The sequence below is a fragment of the Hydra vulgaris genome, chromosome 12 (genome assembly GCF_038396675.1).
Source record: "Hydra vulgaris chromosome 12, alternate assembly HydraT2T_AEP".
NCBI lineage: Eukaryota > Metazoa > Cnidaria > Hydrozoa > Anthoathecata > Hydridae > Hydra > Hydra vulgaris.
The window spans coordinates 48,384,064-48,399,035 of NC_088931.1; the positions used below are offsets into that span (position 1 = coordinate 48,384,064).

General features: G+C 27.7%; 1 protein-coding gene across 2 annotated transcripts in view; it reads left to right on the top strand.

The window, feature by feature from the left end:
* Window positions 1-14,972, top strand: part of LOC100201859 (uncharacterized) — a 48,866-nt gene that overhangs the window by 23,221 nt on the left and 10,673 nt on the right. For both annotated transcript variants that reach the window (XM_065813532.1, XM_065813533.1), the window contains 4 exons: window positions 3,711-3,843; window positions 10,547-11,211; window positions 14,178-14,378; window positions 14,747-14,878. In XM_065813532.1, the coding sequence (XP_065669604.1) occupies window positions 3,711-3,843; window positions 10,547-11,211; window positions 14,178-14,378; window positions 14,747-14,878 (1,131 nt within the window). The remainder of the gene's footprint in view (window positions 1-3,710; window positions 3,844-10,546; window positions 11,212-14,177; window positions 14,379-14,746; window positions 14,879-14,972) is intronic.

The following is a 14,972-nucleotide window of genomic DNA, read 5'->3' on the forward strand; positions in this document are numbered from 1 at the left end:
TTTGATTACATGCTTTATTTGAATTTTTTTTTTTAGATTAATAGACTTTCATAATTTTCTTTCTATTTCCATGCTTTTTAAATCATTAAAATGCAATTCCAAAGTATCCTCTAATAGAGTATACTATTGAGTCTATAGTGATGGCAAACTATTGTAAATAATTTTCCAAAATTAAATAAACCAGCTCTCCAAAATAACTCTGGTTTTCTTGACTTAAAAATGTCAATGGGTATTAAGGACTTTTCTTGTTTTCTGGTTTATTCTTTCTTGTGGCAATCGACTAATGTTGGCTTCTGAAAAAGATTTCAAAATTTTTTAAAATCATATGAATTAAATTAAAAAAAAACTAAATGAAATTTATGTTTTTTATAAACAGCATTTATTTAGTTTATAAAAATTTTATTATACACTTTGTTTGTTTGGATGTGTCTTATTATACAACCTCCTATTTTACATGGTTGAAAGGTAATTAAAATTAATTTTATTTACAAATAATAATGATCATATATTCATTAATTAATAGAGTAAATATTCCAGTACACTAACAGGAAATTTATATTTACTATATTACTCATTCCAAAGAGAAGTTGAAATATTATGAAATGAAAGTTGTATTTAGAAAAGATACAAAAGCCACCATTGTATTTCGATTAAAAGCTAATAAGTTTTGATTAAAGTCTAATAAGTTTTGATTAAAGTCTAATAAGTTTTGATCAAAAAATAAGTTTATACTTAAAAATAATCTTTTTTAACAAAATATTTTTAATAAAACTAATATTGCTAGTTTGTGGTCTGAGGTCTCCAAAAAATTTTAGAAAAATAACCCAAAAACAAAAAATTAGCATTAATATATAAATTTAATATTGCCCTCAAAAACAAATTTTTACAACTTAAATTTAGCATACAACTAATTAAATTATAAATAAATTACCTATACATTTTATGCCATAAAATGCCTGGATAAATGAGCAAAATTGAAAACTGAATATTTAATAAATCGTAAGGAGTTGGATACTCAAACTTGCAAATTCTTCTTTTATTTAACATTAAAGTTTAACAGATATAGATTTTTAGTTTATTTTTTTTGTGTTTTGCTATTTATGTTTGTATTGAAAAATTAGACAAAAAAAAATCCCATATACCACACTACTTCTGTAAAACTAATTTAATGTTATACAATGTATTTTACTGATGGCATAAAAGTTTAATCAAGTTAATTAATTATATATTTTTCACACTCGATAACTAATTATTATACTTAATTACCGATATAAATTATAAATATGAAAATAAAAAAATAATTTTAAAATTACAAAAAAATACTTTAATTGCAAAAAATTATCTAAAGAAAAACCGCAATATTTTAAATTTCAACTCGCTTGCAAATGGGTAGATGAGCAGTGTCAGAGCATCAAATGGCAAATTATTGGACTGCTCAAATCAAAGAATCATAACAACATTGAAATTAGTTAACTTATGGGTGTTTCTGAATTACGCCACAGTGAAAAACAGTGAAAACCTGGGAACTAACAGGTAACATTGACATGCCTCGTTCTGGAAGACCACCGAAACTTAGTGACAGTGACAAAAGCAGCATATTCAGAACCAGTAGGAAAAATATAAGGCTCAGCAACAAAAAGCTAGCTCAAATATTCAACCAATCCTTTCATAATCGAAATGTAAGCAAAGTTTACATTGCAATAAGAAAGTCTATCGTGTCAATCATGGACTGACACAAAAGATGAAAATGGTGCAAAGAATTTTGCGATTGCATTGGGCAGTTAAAAATTGGGCAAAAGTGATTTGGAGCGACGAATCAAGTTTCAGGTTGTGAACCGCAAAGGAAGAATATACGTTAAAAGATTTGCAACTGAGAAATATTGCGAGCACTATTTACAAGTAAGACGACAAGGTGGTGGAGGCTCAGTAGGCATATTGGGATATTTTTCCCACAAAGGCCTTGGTTTTTGTAAGCTGTATAATAGCCGTATCAACCAATAATTACAAAGACACTTGAGACATGCTTGATTCCATGGACAAGGCAATTGTACGAAAGAACCAAGCAATACATCTTCCAAGAAGACAGACCACAAAGAAGATCAATTTGTTGCCTTGGTGCCCTAGATCACCGGATATCAACCCAATAGAAAATATTTAGTCATAGATGGACACTCAATTCGTAAACCATCAAATTCAATCAACTGAGTATTTGAAACATTTGAACTTCTTAACGAATACTGCTTAAAAGTGCCACATAAGATGTGCATGAAATTCGTTGAATAAATTGAGACAAGTTCTTCTTTGCTATCAAGCCAAAGGAGGACACTTTAAAGGGATCCCAAACCTCTGAGCCATGTTGTGTTCATATTAAAGAGAATGATAAAAAAAAATGTTTTGGCTAAATTTTTTTGATTAAAATAAAAGAATAAATGCATACCAAGACAAACTATCTTTTTTTTTTTAGTTAAAGCTCGCCTTCTTCGTTTTGTTGTAGAACAAAAAGTCAGTTATAATACACGCCACAATCTACAGGCTTGATAATTTATTCAAGCCTTTTTATTCCTAAGAGTTTTAGTACATGGGTTCATTGACTTTTTTGTTTGTTCTGATAGTCAATCTTTTACACAAACAAAAAAAATCAATGACATCATGTTCTGAAACTTTTAGAAATAAAACGCGCTTGATTAAATTATCAAGTCTGTAGATTGCGCTGAGTTTTTGGCTTACAACAAAATGGAGAAGGCGAGCTTTGACTAAATTAAATAAGTTAGTTTTTCTTGGTATGCATTTATTCTTTTATTTTAACAAAAAGATTTAGACCCAACATTTTTTTTATCATTCTCTTTAATATGAACACAAGATGTCTCTGAGGTTTGGGATCCCTTTAAATATTAAATATGTATTTTTTAAAATTTTTTGTGTTCTTAAGCTTAACTCGATTAAAATTTTATGCAGCTCGTTTTATGATTATATAATTATTTATTTAATTTTTTTGAATTATTTTTTTAACTATCTTATCTTAATAATGTTAATTGTAGCTAATAGATTCTTCTTTTTAAAATAAAAAGAATTGATTAAATTCATTTTCCTGATTTTTTTTAGTTGATTATTTTTTAGTTAAATATTTTCTAGTTTAGCTTTTTAACATAAATAAAAATTGATAATGTCAAAAACATAGGGTTTTTACATGGAATATCCTATAAATGTTGTATAAAACTTTTTTAAATGCAGAAGTCAGTAGTGGAGTTAGTTAGTGAGAGTCATTTTAAATATATATCCTTTGTGAGGTTAATTTCTATTATGCATTGTATTATTCGGGAAAACAATTTTTATCATTATTAAAGTTATAAGTTTTGATTAGAATTTTTATAAAAGTTTAAAGAAATTTGATGGCTTGCAAAATGTCTTTAATTCAGCCTCCCTTAAACATAAAACAATGTCTTATGTAAAATAATTTTTGTTTGAATAATAATTTTAAATGTCTTTAATTTATCAATGTAATTGAGAAACTTTTTGAAAATCCATGGGAAAAGGTTTTCTTTTTATCCATTTTTCTTTAAATTCACAACTTTTTCTACTTACCAATATCAACTTTAAATTTTGTGTTTTATTTATAATAGTATTGGTATGACATCTTCATTTCTATTTTATATTTACTTGTAAAATATATAAAAATATATATATGTTTTTGTGTGAATTTTTTTTTTTAGAAAAATAGAACTAAGACACATGAGATAGATACACATCTGAAACCTTTGGATGTCCAATCTTCATCTTTAAGAAACAGAAGTTCTCTGATTACATTTGATTCTTTGAGATCTGCAAAGACTTATGTTGAGTTTAGTATGTGATTTTTTAATCTTTTTATAGCTTTTGTTTGAATTTTTATTTATAAGTTTTTATATTGAATTTAACCTATTCAAGTGTCCTGGGATCACAGAAAAATATTTGTATCAACTCTCAAAGCTGTTTGTGATTTTATTTCAAATTAGATTTTAATTAATTTAATGCTGAAATGTTTTTGTAGTTTCTAGAATGCAAATGTAAGTCAATAAAATATTAAAAGATTCAATCAAACATGAGTTCACTAAGACTTTCACAAGGGCTCATTAACTCTAGTCAGCTTTAGTATTAATAAAAAACTAAGTTAATCTGAAAAAAATATAAAGTGAATAATAATTTTGCTGAAAGCCTAAATCAATTGTGCTAAATTTGAAAATGATTTGTAGAAAGGTACTTTTTTTTTTTTTTTTTCTAGTCATTATTTAATATATTTCAATAATATAGTTTACATAGTTTACATTTTTATCTTTATAACTTGTTAGTGGTGAAAATATCTCCTTGCAGAAATTGAGTGTCTTTATTTGTAGAAATTTGTATTTCCAGTTTTTATATCTGGTCATAATTTTGTTCAAATTTTCAGTTATTTTTAGTTGTTGAATATCTAAATCTTCAGTTTTAAAAAAATTAATATTCTTTTTCTCCTTTTAAATCATTTTAAAGTTTGTTCTTCAGTTTTAATAAACTTTTACTTTTTTAATAAAATAACACTTTTTTTTATTCTACTTTCTCAAATTCTTGACAATCAATAAAGACGTAGATACAAAATTGTTTTGACCAATGTGTTCCGGTCTGATAATTTTTTTTATTTATTTGTACATAAACACATACATGTATAAATACACACACTTACACACATACATATATATACACACATACATACATACATACATACATACATACATACATACATACATACATACATACATACATGCATGCATGCATGCATACATACATACATACATTTTATATATATAAATTTTCCCTTTTTTTTTAATATATAAAGTTTTACATTTACAATACAAATATTGGAATTTTTATACTTTTAATAAATTATGCTAGAAAATATAATCACCATATCAATAAGAATAAAAATAAAAATGACAAAAAAGAAATAGACTAGTTTAAATAAAAATTTGGTATCTGATAGACGATCTAATGATCTTGTCGTCAGAACCATAAAATGTTATAATAAAATATAACTTAAGCCATTAATAAATATAAACAAATGACAAATTACAAAAACAAAAGAGCGTGTTTATATAAATTTCTTATTTTTAAAAGTATTTCAAAATATTATTATTAAAAAGAATGAATTTTTTAAATTTCTTTTTAAAGAATGGGAAGGTAATTGATAAATCAAAATTAGGTAAAACGATTTTGTTCCAGAGATTAGGTGCACAATAAGCTATACAGAACTGATTGAATTTTGTTCGACAAAAGGGTTTATAGACTGAGTTATTATTTCGTAGTGTATATTTATTTTTTGTTTTTAAGGTAATAAAATTTTTTAAAATGTGTAATGATGGATTGATTTTACATGGAAACCTAAAACATAATATTTTATATACATTCACTTCATAAATATTAAGTACTTTTATATTTTTAAATAAAAACTTTAAAAGTTGATTTTCAAAACAAACTAAGCGTATTGCATGCTTTTGATGATGATAAAAAGTATGCAACTTACTTTTGCTTGTACTTTCTCAAGCAATACATAACTATGTATAAATGAGTAATAGAGTTGTATTAAAATAGTTTTGTTTAAATATTTTTTTGACTTATAGAGGACTTCTTTATTTTTAGAAACTTTAGTGCAAATGTAGTCAATATGAGGTTTCCATGTAACATTCTCATCAAGATAAATGCTAAGAAAATTAGTGAAAGTTTTCTTTTTTATTTCAAGTTCATCAATAAGAATTTTTGGCATGGTTGTTGGTAAAAAATATTTTTTAGATATAGGGTGAAACAGAATGTATTTTGTTTTACCAAGGTTTAAGGTCAATTTGTTACATTTAAACCACTCAGATACGCATTTAAGTTCTTTATTCATATCAGAAAATAGCTCATTAATATTACTGTTTGATAAGAACAAATTTGTATTATCAGCAAACATAGTACTCCGAAGATTAGGTGCTTTACTTAAATCATTAATATAAATTAAAAACATAAGAGGACCTAGAATAGAGCCTTGTGGGACACCACAGGTTATTTCAATATAGTCTCTTTGAAGGCCATTATTAGAGGTAACAAATTGCTTTCTATTTGATAAGTAACTATGAAACTATTTTATCTTAACATATTTGAAAGCTGATTATAAATTAAATGGTGAAAAATTTGAATGTTTAAGATTTAGAAAATTGCTTCAACAATGGATTAAAATAATTGCTCTTAAAATGAAAATAAATATGTTGATTTTTAAACCTATCATACCTGTTATAGTCTTGCAGAAGTGTTCTCCAGAGCTATTGTCTATACTTTCAAAGCTATTTAATAAGTGCTTATCAGAGTCTTTTTTGACAACCTACTCGAAAGCAGCATCTGTTATCCTATAGAAATTCTGGAGAGCGATCTGACTTGTCTAACTATTGTCCCATTAGTCTATTTACTATCACCTCGAATCTAATAACTCTTCACGAATCTAATAACTTATTTTCTGATCATCAATATGGATTTCGATCTTTTCATTCTACTGCTGATTTGTTAATAGTAATAACCAGTAGGTTTTATTGTGTATTAGATAGATGCAGAGAAGTTGGCTATTGTTTTCAACATTTCTAAAGCCTTTGATAAATTTTGGCATGCTGGTCTTCACCATAAGCTCTCTTTTTATGATGTATCAGGTAACATCTTTAAGACTATTGAATCCTTCCTTACTAATCCTAGTATAAAAGTTGTTTTTACTTCCTGATTCTATTCTTTATCTCTATAAATCTCAAATCTGTCTTTGTATGGAATACTGTTGCCTATCTGAAGCGGATCTTTGAATGATGTCCTTTCTCTTATAGACAAGATGCAAAAATGCATTGTAAACATAGTTGGACCGGCTCTTGCAGCCAACTATTTAATTGACTATGGACTTCCTACTAATTGGCTAAAAGTCGATTTAGTCGAGTAAAAATCCTAAAGTCCTTATATTTTTTCAACTCAATTTAACTTTTCAATCTTTAATTTTTGTTTGTTCATTTAATGACAATAGTATGTACTATTATAACTATTACCTAGTTTTTTGTTTACTTTCCTTAAGTTTTAGTTTTTTTAATTCATAGCATATTAGCATTATCTATACTAATTAAACTTTTGATTATGATTATTATTTTTGATTATGATTATTTATTTTTTTTCTTTTGTTTACTTGAGGCTTATGATTTTCATAAATACTTTCATACTTTCAGGGGGCCCTGGGGCAAAAAGATATTATGAAGCTCCAAAATCTAAATGTTGTCTTAACTATCACGTTGTAAATATGATTGCAATGACTTTTTGTTATATAGCCACTGTATCACAAAATGACTTTTGATTCAAACCTCTTTTCCCAAGAAAAACCTTTAGGGGTATGGTAGTACAAATATGTAGTACAAATATGTAGGAGTACATTAGAGTTATTTTTAAAATCTTTCATCATCGTCCGTGAAAGAAAAATTGACTTAAAATTTTATTGTTCTGAACAAATGAGAACATTTGAAAACAATTTGAAACTTGTTTCAGCATATTTATTCTATAAATAAGCAGTGTACTTACAACTTAGAAACAACAACAAAAAATCATTTAATGTGTTTGGAAGCTTGAGGTAGAAATCTTTGAATTCTTCAATGTGTAATTCAAGGATTTCTAACTCAAGCTTTAACAGATCAAGCAAAAAATTGCTTTGAAAAACATTTCCAAAGGAAGCATGAACAACTACATCAAAATTTCTGAATGTGTCAATGAATGTAATGGCTAAAAAGCATGCATGCTTTTCCGCAAGTTGTTAAAGCAAGTCAACATTTTGTAAAAGCTTTCTGCACTTATTGCCTGCAAATTGCCCTCCATGAAAAGGTTGTTGTTGAATGTTCATCATTTTTGGCCACTCTGGTGCATTTTTCCACTGCAGACAGACTCTTGAAGAGGTGGTTAACAACACCAAGAAGCAAGTAAGGTTTCATGGGTGGAATAAAGTCCAAGATGAGTTTTTCTTCAGGTAACTTCATAACTGACTCATGCACAACACTCTGAAAGTCCCTAGGATTTTTGGTTTGGACACCTGCTGCTTAGAAGCATGTATAATTAGTTTAAATGGAGCCAAATATTTAGAGCTTACCACTGATGAAAATTCTTTCACTCAATGTCACACCAGATACAAGGGTGAACACTTGAGTGAGACTGCAAACCACAAATAATGTTTGCAAGCTTCATGTAACATTACAACATAAATGGAAGTCTCTTAAGGCTCAATTTTTCCATGATCTGCTTTACATTTTCATAATTTTCAGAAAGGTTTTCTGCGGTAGCCACCAGAAGTTGATGCTTCACTCCTGAGTCCTTGAAGAGAGGTTTTTTAGTCAGGGGAAAAGCATTTGGTTCTAAGTCAAGAACCCTGGAGATACTTTCAGGAAACCCTTTCCTTTATCAATTCCCACCTTAATAATTTCATTTGACTGAGGACCTCTGATCTGAACTAAAGTGTTTGTTAGAGCTTCAACATATTAGCAGTACACCAATATATGTTTGGATTCTTAGTAAATATTTTTCACCTGGAGTAACTGGAAAATGCCTTCCTTTTCCTTGACTAAGATGCACAGTGTCATAGGATGAAGAAACCTTGATAGCTATCACAGAAGCAACTACTCTTTCTGCTGCTTTTGTGTCTTTTGCTGCAACTTCAAGCAAATTTTTTTGAAGCATTCCTTTTGTACAATTATCTGGAATCCCTTTTCCAATCAGTGAAAAGCATGCTGAACAACTAGCTGTTCTTTTGGCTGACTTGTCGTGTTTGTTGTTCCAATTGGTTGAGGGCTTCCAAACTTGGCTTTTCCCGCATAACAAATCATGCAATAGCATGGTGAATCTCTTGTTGCAGGACGAAACTCTATGATTGGTAGTCAGGCAGTGAAGGAAGTTGAACATTTTCACAGTTGTCTCTTTTTCTAAGGCCTGCTTGACAGTTTCAGCAGACACTATTGGGACACTTTGATCTTCAAAGTTGATAGCTTGACCAAAAATTTCTTGACAACGTTTAACCATAAAGTCAGTCGGCTGCCTGTTAGCTTTTTTCAAACAGAAAAAACAGGCAGTTTTTCTGTTGCCATTGTGAGTTTTTGCTTGTTTTGGCATTTTTAATAGTTTTGCACATGTATTTTGCTCAAAAGACACAATAAAACTGATTGCAGGCTTTTCCCGGAATTTTAAAATTAATAAAGTGCCTAGGAACTCTTACTTAAACAAAAATTCTTGCTAATTTTTTTTTAGTAACTTATGTGACAAAAAATATACAGTTTGTATGTAAAAAAATGTTTTATTTCATTTTATTAATAATAATGTTTATAAAACATTTGACCTATTGTCAATAGGTCAAAAAATCAAAATTTTTAAATCAATTTTTTTTTCACGGACGATTACGAAAGATTTTAAAACCAATTCTAATGTACTTCTACATACTTGTACTTACATACCTCTGAAGGTTTTTCTCGGGAAAAGAGGTTCGAATTAAAAGTTATTTTGTGACACAGTGATAGCAAGTATTCAAGGTGGTCTCTAAATTGTTAGGGCCTGGAAATAGATTGTCCCATTGTTGGAGCAGTCCTTCTCTCATATTGTTTTGCTCCACTATTATTTAAATAATATTATAATAAAAAATAGACAGCAAAAATAAATTACTTCATTATTTTTATTACTATTTATTTCAAAATAATAAGTTATTCCCATGCTTCGACTAAATCGACTTTCAGTCGACTTAGTCGATTTTTAAAATGTAGTTTAGTTGACTTTAGAAAACATATTAGTCGATTTAGTCAACTGTTAAATTATTTAATAGTCTAATAATACTGTAATGGGTGCAGCTCTAAAGAGCTAGCATCTCTTGTGCCATCTACAAAAATTCATTCTCTTGTTACTTGTTATTCAATCAAGTCTTATCCTTTTGCTGTGACTGTTCCTAAGTGCTCCAAAAATTCTTATTGGTCTAGTTTTTTTCCTTCAGATCAGTTCTTTGGACTTTGCTTCCTTGATCTCGTTTTCCCGATTCATGTAATTTGCTATCTTTTAAGTCATCTGTTATCTTGCTTTATAAACTTCATCTTTTCTCTTCCAGTAACTTCCAACTCCAATAGAATTGCTTGCAGCCTGAATGGAAGCAAAAATGTTTATATATATATATATATATATATATATATATATATATATATATATATATATATATATATATATATATATATATATATATATATATGAGGTTTAGCGAAATATCAGCCAGAACAATTCCAATTTTAAAATCCTTTTAAAGGATTAAACATGGTATTTTTAGATTTAATTTTGGCTAGTAAAAAGTACTGTTAATTTTTTGACTTCATTAGTTATGAATTTTAATTTTAATTTTTTAATTTCAATAGTTATAAATTTTAAAATTACCAACTAAAATTGATTTTGTTTATAAGAGATAAAAATATGTTTTAAAATAAAATGTCATTATTTAATTTGTTAGCTTTTTTAATGATTTTTTACTTTTCAGAAAAGGAAAAAGAAGAAAAAGAACAGAAATACAATCCACCTCGTGCATTAAAGATACCTGGTGATATTAGTAACTTACCTACTTCTCATCCTAAGAAACAGCTTATACCTCCTGGAAATGATTATGATTCCTCAAAACGATCTGATAATAATCTGCCTATCATTGGCAGTTTATCAAAAGAAGCTTATGACAGACTTAAGCAATATCCACATCACAGGAGAATGGGCCCGACTACATCTGCTCTTGTTCGACCTGCTCCACCTTTTTCTAGACCTCCCCCAGGAGCTGCATTAAGAGTAATGCCACCTAAAAAAAGAATAAAGTTAGAAGATGATAATGATGAAAAACTAAACTCCACTCCAAATGTATCTAAAAACATTTCTCTGGATGTATCCAAAAGCGCTTCTCAAAATGTATCTAAAAACAGTTCAGTAAATGTATCAAAAAACAGTCCACTGAATGTATTTAAAAACAGTTCTCTTAATGTATCCAAAAATAGTTCTCTGAATGTATCTAAAAACAATACACTAAATGTATCCAAAAATAATCCTATGAATATATCTAAAAATACTGCGCTAAATCTAACAAAAAACACCAATTTGTGTTTACCTAAAAGGACAGATATAATAAAAAAAGAACAAAATATACAAATGGATAATAAAAAGGTATTTTTTTATTTTAAAGTAATACCTAATGTCTCTGTCAAACATTTTTAATTCATTTTCTGTCAAAAATATTTTTGGTATTTGTTCAGTTATTTAAATAATTAAATGCTCAAATATACTTATTTATAATGGTACTATTTATTAAAGTATTTATAAACTTTAAGCAAGATTGTGTGTGTGTGTGTGTGTGTGTGTGTGTGTGTGTGTGTGTGTGTGTGTGTGTGTGTGTGTGTGTGTCTATATATATATATATATATATATATATATATATATATATATATATATATATATATATATATATACATACAGTGTCTCAAAAAATATTAAAATATTTTTCCTAAAAAAAGTGCTTTATTTTTGTAATTTTAGACTTTTCTGGTAAACTCAAGATAATAAAAAATAATAAAGAACATGTTTTTAAATCAATTTTTTTCATTTTGGTGTAAAATATCTCAAAGTTTTCAGTCTTGAAGTAAAGGAACTTAAGTTGTTTTTTTATTGTCAAAAAAATACTTGATCATATACATTTATTGTTTCATAATAAATTATTAAATAACAAAACAATTATTGTAATATTTTGTAGAGCCTCTTTTTGCTTGGATTACAGCTTCTAGATGTCTAGGCATTGATTTGGCTAAAGATTTTGTTTCTTCTGCTTGAATCTTTTCCCAGGCTACTTCAATTGCCACTTTGGGATTCTCTTTTTTGGAAAATAAATAATCTCCAATTTTTCTGTCCAAAGTTTCCCACAAATCTTCAATGGGGTTAAGGTTTGGTGATTGTGCAGGCCATTTCCTCAACTTTATTTTCAGCAAATCATTCCTCAGTTTTAGTGGCAGTATGCTTGGGATCTTTATCTTGCTGAAATGTAAAATCAGATCCTAACCAAATTTTTTGAGCAGATGACTTTAAATTTCGCTTCAATATGTTTCTGTATTGCACCTGATCCATTGTAGTATCAATAAATTGGAGTTTTCCAACACCTTTCCAAGCCATTGAACCATCACATTACCGCCATCATGCTTGACAGTTCCTTTTACACTGCCTAATTTGTAAGCTTCTCTGGCTTTTCTCCAATTTTTTTGGGCTCCATCATATGATTTTAAGTTGAATTTCAACTCGTCACTCCACAGGATCTTTTTCCAGAAACTTAACAGCATGTTTTTGAACTTTGCAAACTCAAATCTTCTTTCCATGTGTTTCTTACTTATAGTTTATTACACACAAGTTGTCCTTGAAATCCCTATTCTCGGATACAATTTCTGATTGTCTGGTGCAATAGTTTGGTTCTATAATCCTCTTCAGCTTGCTCAGCCAGTTTTCGAGTAGATATGAAGTGATTTTGCTTGTCTTGTATAGTTTCTATCAAAACTCTTAGAAATCTTTATTTTGCAACCCTGCCCGCTTATTGTGGCTGTTGTTCTATTCGAATTATACTTCTTCATTATGTTGGATACTGTATTATGAGGAATTTCAGTCTCTTGCTGCACCTGGCAAAAAGCTTTACCCTGATTAACTAGATTGACAGCTAAATTTCTTTGAGCAACAGTCCAGTGACGTTTACCTCCAGCCATTTTACTAATAAAAACTTAATTCAAGTTTTTGTTATACAATTTTATTAATTGTATAAAAGTTTGCTAAAAATTTCAATAAATTTCACATAAAATTAATTAAACTTACCTAAATATTGCTTGGTCAGATATTTTTTTTACAAGCCTATTCATTACTAAGTTTCTTTTAGGACAAATAATAAACTAATTGAAGCATGAATCAAAAAATATGCACACTAAAATGACAGACAAAGTAATTACCATTATTCATTGTTTTTAGTATAATATGGAGGGTAAACATTAATTTTTTGAAAAAAACTGTTTGGTCAGATAATTTTTTGAGACACTGTATATAAGAAAAATGAAGTCAATAATTTGCTGACCGTAATCTTTTAGAGGTCGGCATCAGGTCTGCGAAAAAAATTGATACTAAGGTCTTACCATAAAACATAAAAACAAGGTCGGCAAAAAATTACTGACCTTGTTTCTATGTTTTATAGTAAAAACTTTGTGTCAAATTTTTTTTTGCTGACCTGATGCCAATGTCTTATAGTTTAGAGTCAGTTATTTTTTGTATTTTTATCAACAATTATGATTTTAAATAGAGTGGATCTTCGAGGCAATAATCAACATGTATCCAAAATAAATAATCTAGTTTTTCAATTGTTTTTGCCATTTAACAGATCTTTCTTTTTTTCTTTTTATTGATTGACATCTAATTCACAAGCAAAAGGACCGCCTTGTAGTTTTAAACAAGCTTTTAAAACAAAAGGGACTGTCTTGTAATTTTTAACAAACAGTTTAAAAAGTCTTATTTAATGAAAATACTTCATTAAAGACAACTGCAAAATCTACCCTAAAGGTAACTTTGTATGGTAACTTTGTATGGTAAAGGTAACTTTGTATGGTAAAATTGGTCAACTACTCAGAAGAACTACTCTAATGAAGCTTATTCATTTTGATTCAAAACTAGTTCTTTACTTCTTATTGAAATATTTTTCATTTTAATTGGTATCTAAATTTAGTTTACAAAATTAATATCAGTAATAATAATTAGTATTTTCTAGCAAAGCAAATGTTTATGCTAGATGAAACTTATTTTTGTTAAACACAACTTTTATTTAATTCAAATTTATCCAATCAAAATTTAAATTGCATAGAATTTAACTTAAAGAATTTCCTAGTATTTTCTAACATTTTATCTGTGTATTTATACACACACACACACACACACACACACACACACACACACACACACACACGCACAAATGTAAACAAAGCAGCAATAATAACTCCTGCAAAAATCTCTCATATTGCAAATATATACATTTATTATTATTATTGTTATTATTATTAAAATATTTCAATTTTTTAAAAGGATATTTTAATAGAGTGTTGTTTCAATTAATCTATTAGAATGAAAAGCTTGTTCGTAGAGAGGTAATCAAAATGGAAAATGTTAGAAGAAGTTCACCAGTTAATCAGAAAGTCTTAAAATCTAATGGTTTTCAAAAGGTTTCTTCTAAGAATGTTATAGTTCAAAAGTTAACACAGCGGCAGCAAAAACCCTTGCAAAAGACACATTCATCTCATACTCAAATAATTGCAAAAAATAAGGTTTAATATAAATTTTTTTATATGTTATTATAATAATATATTATATTATAATATGTTAATTATATTTTCATTTTAAAAGTTATTATATTTTTATATGATATATTGTTTTACATTTAATATAATAATATAAATATTTTTATTTTTTATTGAAGATTTATCGAATTTTTTTTTTCATTGTGTTTGTAGCTATCAAAAAACTTTGCATTTCTGTAATTACATAGTTTTTTAAATAAGTTTAAGTCATTATATATAATCTATGTAAAATTGTTTGAGTTAAGTTATTCAAGTTTCATGACACAGAAGTGAAAAGGCCACTTTGAAAGCATTTAGTTTCATCTCATTCTTTTCTTGTCTTGTTTGTTTTATAGAAAAAATTTCATTCAAAGCAAATTCAACGTTCCTCACTGCGCCCCATCATTTCGACTATGTCTAAACAACAAGATTGTGTTACAGATACATCTGATGATAAAAATAAACCACCATCTTTTCTTGGAGTAAAGGTATTTTTTACTTAATTTTTAATAAATAGATAAAAATGTAAAAAATTATTTTGTATAAAAGCAATCAAAATCCTATTAAATAGGTCATGCTTAG